General features: G+C 35.7%; 1 protein-coding gene across 1 annotated transcript in view; it reads left to right on the top strand.

The window, feature by feature from the left end:
• QSOX2 (quiescin sulfhydryl oxidase 2) overlaps positions 1-16557 on the top strand; it is a 67749-nt gene that overhangs the window by 39683 nt on the left and 11509 nt on the right. Inside the window, exons 6-10 of the mRNA XM_027869679.1 lie at positions 3578-3723; positions 6334-6477; positions 6741-6870; positions 11055-11177; positions 13012-13162. Of these exons, the coding sequence (XP_027725480.1) occupies positions 3578-3723; positions 6334-6477; positions 6741-6870; positions 11055-11177; positions 13012-13162 (694 nt within the window). The remainder of the gene's footprint in view (positions 1-3577; positions 3724-6333; positions 6478-6740; positions 6871-11054; positions 11178-13011; positions 13163-16557) is intronic.

The raw sequence follows: 16557 nt of genomic DNA, 5'->3' as shown, positions 1-16557 counted from the left end.
GAAGTTCCCCTGGCATTCTTTCTTCATCCTTATTTTCAGAATCCTTATATTCATTCAAGTCTCAGTATCTCCATCTCTCAGGATAGTAGCTTGCAGTTAGTAGGCATTTAGTCTTTGTTAAATTGAACTGAATTGAGGCTTAACCAGCCAGAAAGGTTTTAAATATAAGACTCGGGACTTCATGTTTAAAGTTTAAAGGTAATTTGGGACTTTTCTGACCATTTTAATTCTTTCTTAGATGTCTTTCCTTGTTTTAGGTTCATTGTCATTCAGGCTATTTCAGAAAGCTTATTTATATTCAAGTACTTTTAACCACTTTCTTTATAAAAAATGAGATATTTTTGTGGTGTCCTGCTATACTTTGGGCCCATTTTGAGGGTGTGGAAATTTACTATTTTGTTATAGTCCAAATTAAACTGTAACACAGTTGAAAGGATGAGTGACTAATGTTCTTTGAGAATCTTCTTCTTAGCAAAGACAAGAAAAACTTTGTAGGGGCAGATGTTGCAGTTTGTGGATTATCCTGCTCCTTTGTTTTTCTTCTAGATGATGGTCATTGTTTTTTAGTGATGTCTATCTCTCTGTGACCCCACTTGGGGTTTTCTTGGCAAAGATACTGGTGTGGTTTGCCATTTCCTTCTCCAGCTCATTTTACAGATGAGGAAACAGAGGCAAACAGGGTTAAGTGACTTACCCAGGGTCACACAGCTAGGAAGTGTCTGAAGCCAGATTTGAACTCAAGTCTTCTTGACTCCAGGCTTGATGCTTTATCCACTGAGCCACCCAGCTGCTCACATGATGGTCAGAGGAAGAGAGAGAGAAGTGCTTAAGATTTTGGCAAATCAGCTTAACTCCTCAGCTCTTTGAAAAGAGGCTTGGTTGGGGAGGAACTAAAACTGTTCATTTTAAAATGTTATTTTATCTATTCCTGGACTTCATTTGTCCAGGCTCTTACTATACCTTGTTCCTGTGCTCCAGTGGATTTGTGATCTCCTTGATGTTGGTATGTTGGAGGAAATTCCTGTCTTGAGTCTATGTGAAGAGTTGGGCAAGAGTCACACACGATAATAGGTAGTTTTGAAGCTTGTGATCTGTTCTGTTCTCATAGAAAGTGGAAATTGTACTCCATATGAATTATATATTTGGTAGCCAGAATCTTTACTAAAGTCATTCTTGACTTCTTTTGTAGTTAGAGCAGAATTATAATAGAACTTTTAACATAGTGTAAGAGGTAGTGTGTTGTTGCTTACCTCTTAGGATAGACCTTATCTGGAAGTGATCTCCCTTCCCCACTTTTTTTTGTTTGTTTAAAAGGTTAATACAGGAAAATTTTACTTTGTCTCTCTTAGGAGAGAGAATTACTGAATGGCTGAATTTCGTAAAAATGAGTCTTATTGTTCTGACTAAAGTATTATACATTCTATGGAAGAAATTTATTGGCATCTCTTAAAAAAATCATTTCTTCACTCGAAAATTTATTATGAAGTGAAATAATGTATCAATTGTATTTGTGAATTATAGTAGAAAAGAATTCTATACTTGGGCTAAACATATTTCTGTTATCTCTGAATTTTAGATAGTCATGCTAAACCTTTCCCCTGTATCTATAGATAATTGACACCATGTTCTACACATTTTACATTAGATATGCTGAACAGATCAATTAAGATCTACAAATAGATCTCAAAGTGTTGCCTAGCTGCCTCTAAACTGGCTACCACCACTACTATACCTTGGTCTGAGGTGTGCTGGTATTCCCAGTGGAGAGGAGAGTTCAGCCAGCAGAGACAACCCCCTAACCTGTTCCCCACAAGGATTTTGCTGCTATCCTTCCTGGTGGTCCAAGGCTTTGAGGAAGCACAAGGTGACTTCTTATAAAAAGGCTGGGGATTCTCCCTACTTGTCTGTAGGCATCTTATAACTAACTCCTCCCATCTCTGTATTATGTACAGTTTGTTTTTTAAGTGAATATTGCATTTAATGTGATAGTAATGTCACTTTGCTCTTTATTTGTGTCTCCTTCTGAACTTTTTTTTGGTTTTTTCTATTTTTAAATGTTTTATTGTGTTCTTTCTTTTTTTGCATCTCAAGTACTATCCGTTAATTCTCACCCCTCCCACCAACAGAAACTATCCTGTGTTTAAAAAAAAAATACAGTTAGAACAAATATCAATACACTGATTGTATCTCAAAATCTTTATCTCGTTCTGCATCTCTAGCCCATCACCTCTCTGTTGAGAGGTAAGTGGCACATTTCATCATCAGTCTCAGTTGGTCATTGCCTTAATTAGAGTTCTGTAGTCTTTCAAAGTTGTTTTCTAGGTGTATTTTTCCACTGTTGTCTTACCAATCTTACAGTGTTTACATCCTAATAGTATTTGGCCCTCATTCTGCTTGCAGACGAGAAGCAGTGTTGTTTGAAGGTGTGTAATAGGAGCTCAAAGGATTTATTAGTAGTATTTGTCTTGTATTCTAAATAGTATATTCATCATCAATTGTTGAATAAATACTTGACCAGCTTCAGTTAGCTCAATAGTAGATAAAACAGCTCATTTTCATTTTGGTGTCTTATGTTGCGGTTAAAAAGTTAAAAAGCAGTTGTCTCAGCTAAGGAAACTGCTAGTTTTTTTGTGATTTTTAAAAAGTTTATATAGTTCTAAGCTGAATTGAGAAAACAAATAAGATTATTATTATGGTGGAAGCATATATTGGCCTGCCATTTTGCATTATTCTGTTTTGCTTATGAGCGTTCTCAATGACACACCTGAAGTAAGATGCCTGCCAACTTTTATCTGTGGTCACTGGATGCTAGGCTAAAGAAGACTGAATATGGAACCAAAAACACTTGATATTGTTAGGAGAGGAATAGATGGTTTTGAAGTTTTTCACAAGTCACGTTATTTTCTAGTAGATGTTGCTTTGGTGGATCCATGATTTAATTGGTGTGGCATTTCCTCTATTGATACAGATTGTAACCCATTAAATGGATAAGAACACAAATAGTGTCTGTGTTTAGAAGAAAACCTCAGGCTTTTATAAAGCACAATGAGCTTACCTATGTGACTAGCTAATGGTTAACCAGGATAGAAAACTACCTTTCACTGGTTGGAATATTTTTTAGGATAAACTATGTTTTTTGAGGGTTTAAAACCAGTTGGTTTTAAAAACAAACTAACAAACAAAAATCTTCAGCTGCTAAACTTTGGCCTTTTGTCTGTAAGTCTAATAAATTACATATTGCATTTTCTGAATGTAAGTAGATTTCTTATTCACAGTGTCTTAAGTTACATGAAAACAAAGGTGAAAAATCTTGAACTAAGTTGTAGAAGTGGTAATTGCAACAAACCATGAGTTATTTTAATTTCACTAAACATTATTTTATATGTTCTAGAGATCAATTCATGACAACTGGTTTTTTTTTTTTACCATAAATTGTTATATAAATATGTGCGACTTACTATTGCAAAATTATAGTTATTATGTTGATTCTAAATTTGTTTTACCTTACTATTTTTTTCCCCTGAGAAAAACTTTGCCATGGGCAGTGCCCTTTACATTCTATTTTCTCATCATCTAGGTGATATTAGACTTGATTCAGTACAAAAACATTGTGGTAAAAAGAACGCTGAATTCTGATAAGGCATTTCTCAAGAAACTTGGTATTACTTCAGTCCCTTCATGTTACCTGATTTATCCAAATGGGTCTCATGGATTAATTAACATGTGAGTAATAGTATATGCAAGATTTGGTTGAGGTTCCAATACTTAGAGACTTTAATAAATGTATAGGGATATTAGAAACTGGAGGAATCAATTGTTCACCGAGCATTTATCAGACGTCTCTTTTGTCCTAAGCACTGGAAATTCAAAGATAAAAATGACACACTCCCTGCCCTATATTCTACTGGGGAAACCATCAGGTAAATAAATAAGCACATACAATATAAATACAAGGTAATTATTTGAAGGGGAGAGCACTAGTAACTGGGAAGACCAGGAAATGCTTCATGTAGAAAGTATAGCTTCAGCAGAGTTTTGAAAGAAATGAGAAGGGCAGCTAGGTGGCGCAGTGGATAGATCACTGGCCCTGAAGTCAGGAGGACCTCAGTTCAAATCCGGCCTCAGAGCATACACTTGACACTTACTAGCTGTGTGACCCTGGGCAAGTCACTTAACCCCAATTGCCTTTAAAAAAAAAAAGAAATGAGATGCTCCCAGGCAGAAATGAGATGGGAGTGTATTTCATTTAATGAAGAGGTATACAGAGATGGCATGTTACTTGTGAAGAATAGCAGGAAGACACTTTAACTGGATCATAGAGTATGGGAAGGAGAATAATGCATTCTATCAAAAGGTTGGGAAGGGATCAGATTGTGAAGGGCTTTAAAAATTAAACGGAGCTTCTATTTGGTCCTAAGGGAAAGAGAGAGGCAAATAGACAAAAATCCAAAAGGAGATACCTTCTTTGGCCAAACTTAATAGAAACCAATTTGAATCAGTAAATAATCTCTATACACAGATATAGTCAAGATAAGGTCATTTAGAATACAAATCATGTAAATCGAAGTTGAAAGAAATTAGATGAATAAACATAGTGAAGAATGGAACAGTGGAGGCATTAGCTCTTGTTTAAAGGAGAAGTCAACAGATTCACCCCAGACTGGATGAAGTCAAGTCCTTTGCAGTCATTTGATAGCATATCCTTAGGTTCTTGTTTTCCCAAGAAAGCTTCTATAAATTGATTGGGTTCCTTGGTAGATCCACCTCCTAGGAAGGAACTATGCCTTTTATAGAGTATACACCCAATTTCCTAACCAGATTTTTTGTTCTCTTATGATGTATTTGATAGAGTCCTGGCTTTGGGGCCAGGAAGACCTACATACACTGAGTGACCTTGAGCAAGTCACCTAACTTTTGGGTGCCCTAAGTCACTCTCTAAGAAAATACTAACCTACATTGATAGAGGAAGTGCCTCACCTGGAGCTCCCTCCATATTGAAGTCATAGATCCAATCCTCTCTCCCCTACTCTCATTCAGTCCTTCAGTACATGTGGGCACTCCTTTCTTCTCTGCAGGTAACTTCTCTCTCTCTTCTCTTCCCTTTCCCTGGTCTTAGCAGATAGTTAAATGAGCTGCTTTGGCCAAAAATCATATCATCTAGTAGCCAACTCTCTGGTGGTGATTATCTGAAAATACGTTACATAAATTGGAATTCAAGTTCATAAACCATATCTCCAGTGATTTTGGTTGGTATCTTCTGGGTTTCCAGAACCTGACCAAAGATGTTAGAACTTAGAATGAGATGTTGAGCTAACAGAAATGGGTAACCAGGCTCTGAAAAAGAAGTGACCAACTTTCAGACCTAAGGTAACTGACTAGACCTAATAGAATAGAGGTTTACTTTGTAGGCAAATTCTCTAGTGGCCAGTAATAACACCATTTGTGCAGCTTTATCCCTAATTATAATATTAATATTTTAATTATTTTTTCCTTCATATTGCTTTGTTTTCTCCTTGGAGATGAAGGAAGGCATAGATTGTTTTTATTGGTAACTTAAGGTCATTTATTTCTATGAAATCTTAAGAGGAACTCAGAACATTTTTAGGTGTCTGATGATTACACTGAGCAACACTCCTAGGAAATCTAGCCCCTTAGAGATAAGGAAATTAAAAGACAGAAAGTTTTGAGGCCTTGTTCACAGACAGTGTCTGACTCCCCACCATCTTCAGACTGCCAGTCCATAGCCCTTTTTAACTAGAATATGTTATCTAAAGATGGGAAGTTGTCATATTAAAATACTATCTTATGGTGTATCTGAAATAAAGTTATTAACTAAACGTCTGATTTGCTAAGTGTTTTCTTTAGCTCTTCCTGGGTTTCTTGTCCAGTTTGCACACCAGATTATGTTGATTTACAGTGGCTGACATTCATATAGACCTTTGAAGTTTTCAAATTACCTTCTATACATTATTTTAATTGTCCTTATGACAACTCTGTGAGATAGATACTACAGGTATTATTATCTCCATTTTCCAGGTGAGAAAACTGAGGCTTTTGAGGGGTTCAATGACTTGCCCATGCTTGTGTAGCTAATAAGTATCTGAACTTGGGGATGAAACCCAGGTCTCCCAAGTCTAGAACTCAGTTCACTGCATTAGGCTGCCCCCTCTAGGGTATCTAACAAATTCCTAAATTAAATGAAAAGGGTTTCTTAGTCAGGATTTTAATATAAATTAACTTGTTATGGTTGTTAGAAATATTATTCTGAAGTTCATAGACACTTGATTTCCATTTACCTGTGAGTTCTCACCTCTGATCTCTCCTTTCTTGCAGTTTGAAACCTCTCCGTTCTTTCTTCTCTTCCTATTTAAAGTCATTACCTGGTGTGAGAAAAAAAATGGTCTCACAGTTTCCATTTACAGTAAAACCAAACAAAGATGACAATTCAGAGATCATAGTCTGGAGAGAATTTGATAAGTAAGTATTTATTTTGGCCCTTAGTGGAATGGTTGGCCATTTAGGTAGTTAAATTTGATAAGAACTTTAATAGAAAGGACACCATAAGCTGATAATGTTTTGGGAAAGATTTTGTTTAGCAGTTAAACCTCTGAACCATACGTAACACACACTCTCTTCAAAAGTAGTTTGCCATCCATATCTCTACTGGGAGGAGGGAAGGCAGAAAATTCATCCTGAAGATGATATAGTTTTTTAAACAGAGTTTATGATGTGTATCTTAGGTCAAAACTTTATATGGCTGATCTTGAGTCAGGGCTGCATTATCTCCTTCGAGTGGAGCTTGCTGCTCATAAGACCCTGGAGGGAGCTGAGCTGAAGACCTTCAGGAATTTTATTACAGTCATTGCAAAGGTATTGTATACATGTGTAGTCTTTGATTACATTTGTATGGGAAATTTAATTGTGTTGAATTAAATAGTTGGCATATTCGATGATGAGAATATTTCCTAAGAATCTTGAATGATTTACTTGTGTTTCTCTTAACTATCCAAACCTACATTTTCTTTTGGAAATAATTTCTATCTGGATAGATATGTGTGTATAAGTTTTGTGTGTTAACAAGCCAACAAACCTGCATGTATTGTATTAGATTTCAGGTGATCATTTCCGGTTTAAAATTGAAATATTTCGAGACTCTATTTCTCTAAAGAAGTCCTGAGGCACAGGTAGCTTGGGGAGGTGTTTCTGTTGGGTATCACAGATACTCACAAGGTATTACTTATTATGAACTGTAATATTTACAGTTGGGGCTATAAATAATTTGAGTCAGTACAGGACAGCACTACAATGTGTAGATCCCTACTTTTGTTTTTGCCTGCTATGTCACTCCTTTCATTTCTTAAATAAGGCCTCAGTGGGAAGAGAATGAAAATTACTTAGCACTTTCTTCAGAGGGTAAACTTATTGCTGATTTTAATGCTTCAAGAGCCATTTTTCAGGTATTCTTAGAGTCAGTAAAGAAGAAAAACTAATTGAGTGTGTAATCAAAATAGAATAATTCACATTATGTAGTGCTTTACAAACTGTTTTCCTCATACAGTTCAGAGAAGTGCGTGTTGCAGGTATTATTTGCATTTTTACAAATGAGAAAACTGAAAGTCACAGAAGTCAAATAACTTGTCCAAGGTCACACCACCAGCTAGTTATCAGTGCTGAGCTTCCAGCCCGCCTCCTCTTACCTCCGAACCTCTTGTTGTTTCCACTTTACCATGACTATCTCAGCTTTGGACAGTTCATAGATAAAAGGCTCGGCTCGAAGTGGGAAGCTGCTGCTTCTGGGCCAAGCTGAAAAGTTGGGTTCCTCCCCTCCCCCATTTCTATTAGTAACTTTCTGCTTCTTCTTGTTTATAAAACCTAATTATCCAGTTTCTGAATTAACTAATTAAAAAAAAAACCTTTTCTTAAAGCCTCTATTAGGGTACCTGGCATAAAATGTATAGGAGCTAGTTCAACAGTTGGTATCCTACAATTTGATATTTTATATAAACTTTGCTTTCCTTTTTTTCCCCCCTCACAATAGATAAGAATTCATCCCTTGGTGATCTTCAGTCACTGAAAGTTACCAATATGACAATTTCAAATTCTTTAGTAGAGCCCTAAGGTCCTACCTAAAAAGACCTTATGATGTTTTTCTGCATAATCCTTAAAGCAAGTCTTATAAAGAATTTTGTCCCCTAAGGCGGGGAGGAAGGGTTGGGGTACCACTATATGAAGTAAATTGTTAAGATTCATGAATTTGGATTCTGGAAACTCAGTTCCCAAGTAAGGAATTATTTTTTGGCTATGATGGATTACTGTAAATTGGGAAGAAGACATCCCAAGTCAATAAAAACTCTGGGCTATCTTTTAGGACCTTGATCTTCAGTATATAAAACATGGATGATAGATGATTTCTGAATCCTCCTTAAAAGAAGATTGTTTCCTGATAATAATAGAATTGTTAACTTTGAGACTGTTTTTATTAGATTTAGTGGTAGTGTCTCTTTAGAATACAATGTAACTCAAAAAGAGATTTTTAACATTCCCTCCCTGTTAACTTTTTAATAAACCCATTCTACTATGCGTCTGCCATTCTATTTTACCTCCATTTTAAAACTATACAAAACAATATACCTTCTTTTTCCTTCTCTTTAATCAGTAATGAGATGCTTCTAAAACAGTGCTTTGTTCTAAATTCTTCAGACATTTATTTATTGTCTGAAAGGTTAATAAAAATGTAATTTGAAGGAAGTTTAGCTAAACAAAAGCAGCAGCACATTATGTAAGAGGCATAGTTTATACTTTAAGTGATGACAGCACCGAGATGCAGAAAGATCTTGACTATCCTGAAGGTTGGATCAAACTAAGGAGATGAAAATTAACAGAGTAAGTGTGAAGTCTTTCATTTAAGTTCAGAAAATCAACTAAAGAAGTGTAGGTTAAGAAGATGTGACAACAACAATTCATGTCAAAGAGATTTAGGCAAGAGAATAGTCCCGCTGTTTTCTGCACTATTCAGAAAACATCTGAAGTACTTTATTTAGTTTTGGGTGCCACATCTGAATTCCATTGGTAAGATGGAGCATATCAGGAGGTGAGTGACTAGGAGAATAAAGGGTATACAGATCATGTCACTTGAGGAAATAATGAAGAAGTTAGAAATGACAGGAGATGATAATTGTCTTCTGATATTTGAAGGGCTACCATCTGAGAGGTGTTAGAACTATAGGATGCCAGAGTTGAAAGAAATGATTCAGTCCTCTAGTTCAGCCATTATCCAAGCATTAAATTTACTCATTGTAACTCCAGACGGCGTAACTAGGACCAGTTGGAAAGTTACACAGAGATAGTTTTTAACTGTTTTTTTAACTTTGTAACAGTTTATAGAACTCTCCAAAAATGGACTGGGTTGCCTGGTGAAATAGTTGTTTCCTATCATTGTCAGACATGTTATAAAGGGGATTCCTGTGTGGTGTGGGAGATTGGACTAGATTATATCTGAAATGTCTTTTAATGTTATGATTCTCTGAATGTTTTTAACCACATAGATGCCAGAAAAAAAAAATATGCCTAGTAGACTCTTCATTACATTATTAAGGCATTTTGAGAAATCAGAATTCATTTTTATGTTATAAATTTAAAAAACAAAACAAATGGATTATGTTTCAAACAATAATGAGCTTTATGCAATATATTTCAAATATCTAGTATGTGAAAATCAGTCATAATCAGGTTTTTCCTCATAGTGCCACTCAGTAGTAAAAAAAAAAAATCTCTAGCTGCCCTCATTTCCTTTAAGAAAGTGTAGCACTAATCTATTCATCATATTATCCCCCAAATAGCCTTTGTCCTTTCTGATGGATCCTGGCCAGATGATTCAATTTGTTGCATAGCTATTAGCAAAACATGGCTGTTCTTGTCTCATTGGATGTGCTTTTTTTCTCTCGATATTATTCTCACTTTTTCCCTTTAATTTTAAAACGTGTTTCTCTGTTGGTCTCACGTATGTGGTCTGGATGGCTCTTTAGTTCACAGTGAACATTGTAGTTTAACTTGGAAAATTTCTTACAAGAATGTAGATACTTTTAAAATTGCTAGTAAATAGATAATTAGTGCTTACACACATTTCCATACCCTGATTTTTAAAAATCCCCAGTGTTATTAAATAAGAAGTTGATGATTTTTTTTGTTGTTGTTGTTTCAAAATTACTATTGATGTAGGATTTTAAGGTTAGTTTTAATAATCCTTGCAGATACCTTTATTTTACATTTGTACTAAGACTCTCATTTGATATAGATCCCCAAGTAGGGGGCATAGTCTCCTTATTAGGGGGACATAATAGTTTTGTTGTATAAAAATGCTAGTTTGATATTTAGGTGACCAACACTCAGAACAGCATGAAAAAGAAACTAAATAGAGGAACAGAGATATACCATCCATACCTGCTGCTCAGTAAATTAAATAGTGATAGCAAAGGAACCAAGAGCAAAAAAGCACCAGAGTCCCTGAGTAGAAGAGGAGGAATTAGCAGCTGTTTTATCAAAGAACATCACATAAATAAGTGGGCTGTTATTTCAGATAGGCCTGCAAAGCACTTGACAACTTGATAAATAAACCATATTCAAAGATCATTTCATCTGTCATTGTAAAGTAGCTATCCCAGAGTGAAAATGAGACAGCTATTTTAATGGAGCTGGGCAGCTGTTTAAAATATAAAAGAAAGGGTGATCTTGTATCTACTGAAAACTGGAAGGAAATTGGTGTGCCCTATAACTTCTCAGTGAATTTAATGTGGCAAAAGGTTCTAGATAGACAGATCCATACCATCATAGCTTAGATTTCCCTTTCCCTCTCTGTCAATAAAACCGTTGACTTAGAGAGACCATCATGTAAGAATGACCTAAAGCTATTCCCTTTGTTCAAAGATCTAGAGTTCAGAAACCCATACAATTAGAATCAGCTGAAAAATACTGATCAAAACTTCCCTTTGCATGAGTGTGACACTGGAGTTTTTTTCTGAGTTATTCGTGTGGTTATGGGCATTCGTCTTTTTCAGCTATTTCCTGGCCGCCAACCTGTGGTGAAGTTGTTGGAAACTTTACAGGAATGGTTGGTCAGCCTTCCTCTGGACAAAATCCCTTACAATGCAATCCTGGACCTGGTCAATAACGAAATGCGGGTAACTTCTAACTTCATATTCTAAACAAGAGGAGATGCACTATAGTCAGGGAGATAAGAATATTGCCCTTATGGCTTTGATCCTTAGTTCAGATCTGGCATCTGTAGAACAACTCTCCAACCTAACCCACAGGGGTCTGATTAGACCTAAATTCTACAAGTTAGAAGGAAGAAAAATGTTTTGAATATACTAAGCTTTGGCCTTAATGGAAGATCAATAAAGTCACTATTTCAATGTCCCAAATATACTGATGGTAACGGGTTTAATTAAATATTCTTTCCCCCCACACCCCCACCCCCGCCCCTGCCCTGGCCAGATGAACCATTTATTTCTTTGTCCTTGGGGGATAAGGCCCATACTTTGTTGTTCATATTCCCAGGATGATATCGTATCTTTTCCCTCAACAAGCTGGTTTGATATTGTCAGTATCTTATCATTATCAACATAAGGACAGTTAGTGAAAACAAAGGTAATAGAATCCTTTTTGTCATAGGATTCAATAAGCTTAAGGGACCTGAGAGACCATGTAGGCCCACCCCCTTATTTTATAGATAAGGAAATGCAGGCTTAAGAAAGAAAATGATTTGCCCAAAATCATACAGATAGTGAGTGCACAGAGTGGGGATTAAAACTCAGGTCTTCTGAAAACCAGCAAATATCTTTTCAGTAGATATATCTCAAGTTCATATCTTAATATAAGTGGAAAATTAGTTTCATTTAATAAATAAGTAAATTTAAAAATCTGTATTTGACCACAATGCTAGGTCCATTTAAAAGCAATAACAACAAAGTACTTAAAACTGCCCCACTAGTACAGAATATGATTTAAGTAGCTAATATAGTTTCAGAGGAACCAGAACATTACATTTAGAATTGAATATTCATTGAGGCTTAAGAGTTTCCTCATTTAGTTGGTATTTATGTAGAATTTTTCATCATTTATTCTTACTCTTCTAGATAAATGATTTCTTTATTGCCAACCAAATATTTTAATAACTTGAATTAAACAAAATACCATATTTGCCAAAATGTCCACATAGTGTGTATTAGTTTTCTAATTAGCATTTTCTTCCAGTAGCTCTTATTAATAAGGTATTTTATCCAGTAAATTTTGTCAGTTTCATTAATCAGTGTTTAGAATTAAAAATGAAAATCTATTTTCTGCCTTAATGTGCCTGCAAAGTATCTTGTAGGTTTTTAAGTTTTGAGCATTGTTTGCCATTATGCTAATTTGAAATGTTCAATAGAACTATAATGCAGTATATCATGAGGTTTTATACATATAAATATATGTACCATTAATAAAACTTTTATAAAAGTAGGAAATTAATGATAGTGAAATAATTAGACTAAACTTTAACTGATAAAATATTTAGACTTCCCTTAAAATCATGTGTCAGCAGTAGTTAATATTCTTAATTGAAGGAAAGGACATTTAACAATTCTCTTTTCATAGCCATGGCTTCTCAATTATTATAATTTTATTATTGGGCTATTATAATGTTTACTCATCAGCCTGCTTTTTAAAAAGTTTGACATAATTTAGTACCTCTGTCTGAACTTTTTATTATGACTATGCTTTGTATTTTTATTTTTCCTCTATGTTACGTGAAATCTAAGAATAATTATAATCTATTGAGGCAGTAGTAATATCTTTCAGAAATAATATTGCCACTTTAGTAAGATAACATAGATATATGTGACATATCTTAAGGCCTATTGATAGAGAACAAATCATTTCTGTGTATTTTGAAGACCATCAGTAATGTAACTAAATGCAAATTAGTATCAGTTTGATCTAAAAACAAAACAAACATTATAAATTCTCTTTCAGATTTCTGGAATATTTCTAACTAATCATGTTAAATGGGTTGGATGCCAAGGAAGCAGACCAGAGTTAAGGGGTTACACTTGTTCTCTTTGGAAACTTTTCCACACTTTAACTGTCCAGGCTGTAGTTCGTCCAAGAGCTCTGGCCAACACAGGTATGTGACATTTACAAATTAAGTGATTGTTGACTATAACCATAACTTAGGGAACGTGGACCTGTATTCATTTGACTATCAGGGCATCAGAAAATTAGGCACAATTCTTTTGTTCCCAGCTTAACTTGGATGAATAATAGTAACTCATAAGTTCTTCTGGCAAAATTAAAATTCAGGACTTAGGAGTTCTGGAATGAATTGAATTTCTGCTTCCATCCAGTGCCAGCGTGAACTTGACAAGCTGGGAGAAGGAAGTTGCAAAGAATGACAGACTTGGGACAGCTTGTCTGTGCCTCTTTTTGAGTGACATTGTATTCTGAAGGGTCACTAAAATTAAGAAGAATACGAAGTCTCAAAGCCAGTTTGAACTATGATATTTTTAGGAAAGAGCCAGCCATGCTTACGTAACACTAACAGCTGGCATTTTTGTGGCCCTATGTAGTTTGCAAAGCACTTTATATGCATTATTTCAGTTGAGCTTTAAGTAACATTATGAGGTGAGTAGTAGAGGCATTATTATTCCTATTTTGTAGCTGAGGAAACTGAGGCCTGGGGAAGGAAAGTAACTTACTGTTTCATATCTCCTGTTTGGTCTCCCTGCCTCAAGTCTTGGTCTAGTCTATCCTCCACACGGCTGCCAAAATGATTTTCCTAAAGTTCAAGTCTGACCATGATACCACCCTACTCAATAAACTCTAGTAGTTCCACAGAAATCTAGGATTAAGTGTGAACATGAATTTGAAGCCTCTTTTAAAAGCTGATTTTCTAGCCTTACTGCTTGTCACTCCCCTTCACCTATTCTACATTCCAGTCAGAGTAACTGGCTGACTGTTCCTGAGACACAGTACTCCTTTTCCCATCTACATGCCATTGCACTGACTGTCCTAAATACCTGGAATGTGTTCCCTCCTCACCTCTACCTCTTTAATACCTTATGTCTTTCAAGACTCAGTTCAAGCACTACCTTCTATAAGAAGTCTTTCCTGATCCTGCTAGCTGCTGGTGCCTCCGTCCTCCTGCCTCCTGTCACCTTGTAATTGCCTTCTCCAATAGAATGTAAGCTCTTCGGGGCATATAATTTTACTTTTGTCTTTCATCCCCAGTTTCTAGCATGATGCCTGGCAAATAGTAAATGACTAATAAATTATTGCAGATTGATTATATGTTGAGCAATTCATTGAAGAAAGTTCCGGATTTCATGGATTTGAGATTTTGTCAGCTTCTCAGTTTATAGTCATTCCTGACAGACAAAGGAATAGTTCCTTTCCTGGACGCAGCTCTCTAGGACTCAGGGCCATTGATCTTAACATTCTGCCTCACATAGCAACAGAGATTTTTCTAAGACTTGATTAAAGAACTGTGTAGAAGAAAGAGTTGAGTCTTTCAGGTGAGGTTCATACCTCCTCCCAAACAGAAACTGAAAGTTTCATTCAACATCTTGATATTCCTTGCACAGGCCTCTCCATCTCCTTAATTAAGTCCCAACTAAAATCACCCCTTTTACAGGAAGCCTTTCCTGATCATTCCCTCTATTGATTATCTCCAATTTATCCTGAATATAACTGTTTGTACATAGTTGTTTACATATTGTCTCCCCCATTAGATTGTGAGCTCTTTGAAAATAAGGACTGTCTTTCACCTTTCTTTCTATGCCCAGTGTTTAGCTTTGCGTGGTGCCTGGTACAGAGTAGTTGATTAAGAAATATTTATGGAATGTCAGAGCTAGATATTGAGAATTTAAAGACAAAATAAAAGTCCCTTTCCTCAAGGACCTTAACATTCTGTTGGGGTGAAGCAACATGTGCAAAGATAATTAAATACAAATCCTATGCAAAATAAATCTGGGTGTATGGGACTAGAAATTCAAGAGATCACAAGTCTCATTTTATGAAAGTCAGACCAAGTGTTATTCTAGAACATGAAGCTAAACCGCAGAAATCCAATTTTTAAATTAAGGAAATCTTTCATATGAAAAAATTAATTTAGACATGAAGTAATTATAGCATAAGGGAAACAGCAGAAGAATGGCTCAAAGTTATACACTTACAAATACTTACCAGAGTGCACTTGAGTTATCATTTCCTTCCTCTAGGTGTCCCTCTGTTTTCTCATTTTTTAAATAAGGAGATTGGACTAGACTGTCTTTAGCCATGGTCCTTTGATAGCATCCTTGATGGGAAAATGTATACAAATCATTCAGATACAGGCATGAATGTGATATGTGCAAAGAAGAGTCAAAATGCCACAAAAAGTTTAAGCTAGCAAGGGACCTCTGAGTATTCCTAAAACCACAGTGGAGTTCAGTTTCAGTCAAAGCCACATGCTTGTTTTACAATAAGTTTTCTCCATGAAAAGGCCATTTCTATGTCAACACTTGGGATCTAAAGTTCCTACGAAGCATATACATTTATGCTGTCCTGGTTAAAATATGCCTAATTGTAGAAGAAATTCAGCTAGTAAAACAAATTTCTCATGCAAAAACAGAAAAGAAAATTGGCCGTGAAAAATAACTTTCAACTGAGTAGACACCAAAAATTTTGTAGAGGAAGTGTGTGTGTGTGTGTGTGTGTGAGAGAGAGAGAGAGAGAGAGAGAGAGAGAGAGAGAGAGAGAGAGAGAGAGAGAGAGAGAATAAGTAGTATGAGATAAGAGAACCAAGAACATGGGCTGGAGAACAGTTTAGATGTTTATAGTAGCGTGAGTCACATGGAAAGATATTATACTGACAGTGTAAGCTGCCTTTTTTTTATTTTAAATTAGCCTTTCAACCATAGTGGCTAGAGCACTGGGTCTGAAGGCAGGAAGACCTGCATTTAAATCTGGCCTCAGACACTTAATAGCTGTGTGATCTGGGCAAGTCATTTAACTTCTGTCTGCCTCAGTTTTCTTCATCTGTAAAAGGGAGAGTACTAATAGCACCGACCTCCCAGGGTTGTTTTAAGGATCAAATGAAATAATATTTATAAATCAGTTAGCGCAGTGCCTGGCACATAGTATACACTTAATTCAGGCTTATTTCCTTCCTTACGCCATTAAAAAAAAAGTATAAACTAAAACCATTTGGTGTCTTATTTTCATTTGGTGGTGTATCACTACAAAAATTGCCCAAGTCCTCTAAAATTGAAGGAGAAAATTTTGAGGTAAAGGATCCTTGGTATACGTTAATTTAGTAAAAAATTAGAGCAGATATGTGATGAGAGTATCTTATACCTAAAGAATTGGGTCAGTCTGAGACAGCCGGATTATGTCTTGGAAGGTTTTTCCTCTCCTTATTGCATGTTTAAATCCTATCTGCTAAAAAGCATGATGCATTCATTCTCTAATCCTCCCCACCACAGGTAGGGTTTTATGGTTCTTGTCCATTTTAAAGATTAGAGTTACCCTAAATTTGCACTA

This window comes from Vombatus ursinus, unplaced genomic scaffold (assembly GCF_900497805.2).
Source record: "Vombatus ursinus unplaced genomic scaffold, bare-nosed wombat genome assembly UNPS02014793.1, whole genome shotgun sequence".
Classification (NCBI taxonomy): domain Eukaryota; kingdom Metazoa; phylum Chordata; class Mammalia; order Diprotodontia; family Vombatidae; genus Vombatus; species Vombatus ursinus.
The sequence above is the reverse complement of the archived record's forward strand: the minus strand, read 5'-3'. Positions and strand labels throughout refer to the sequence as shown.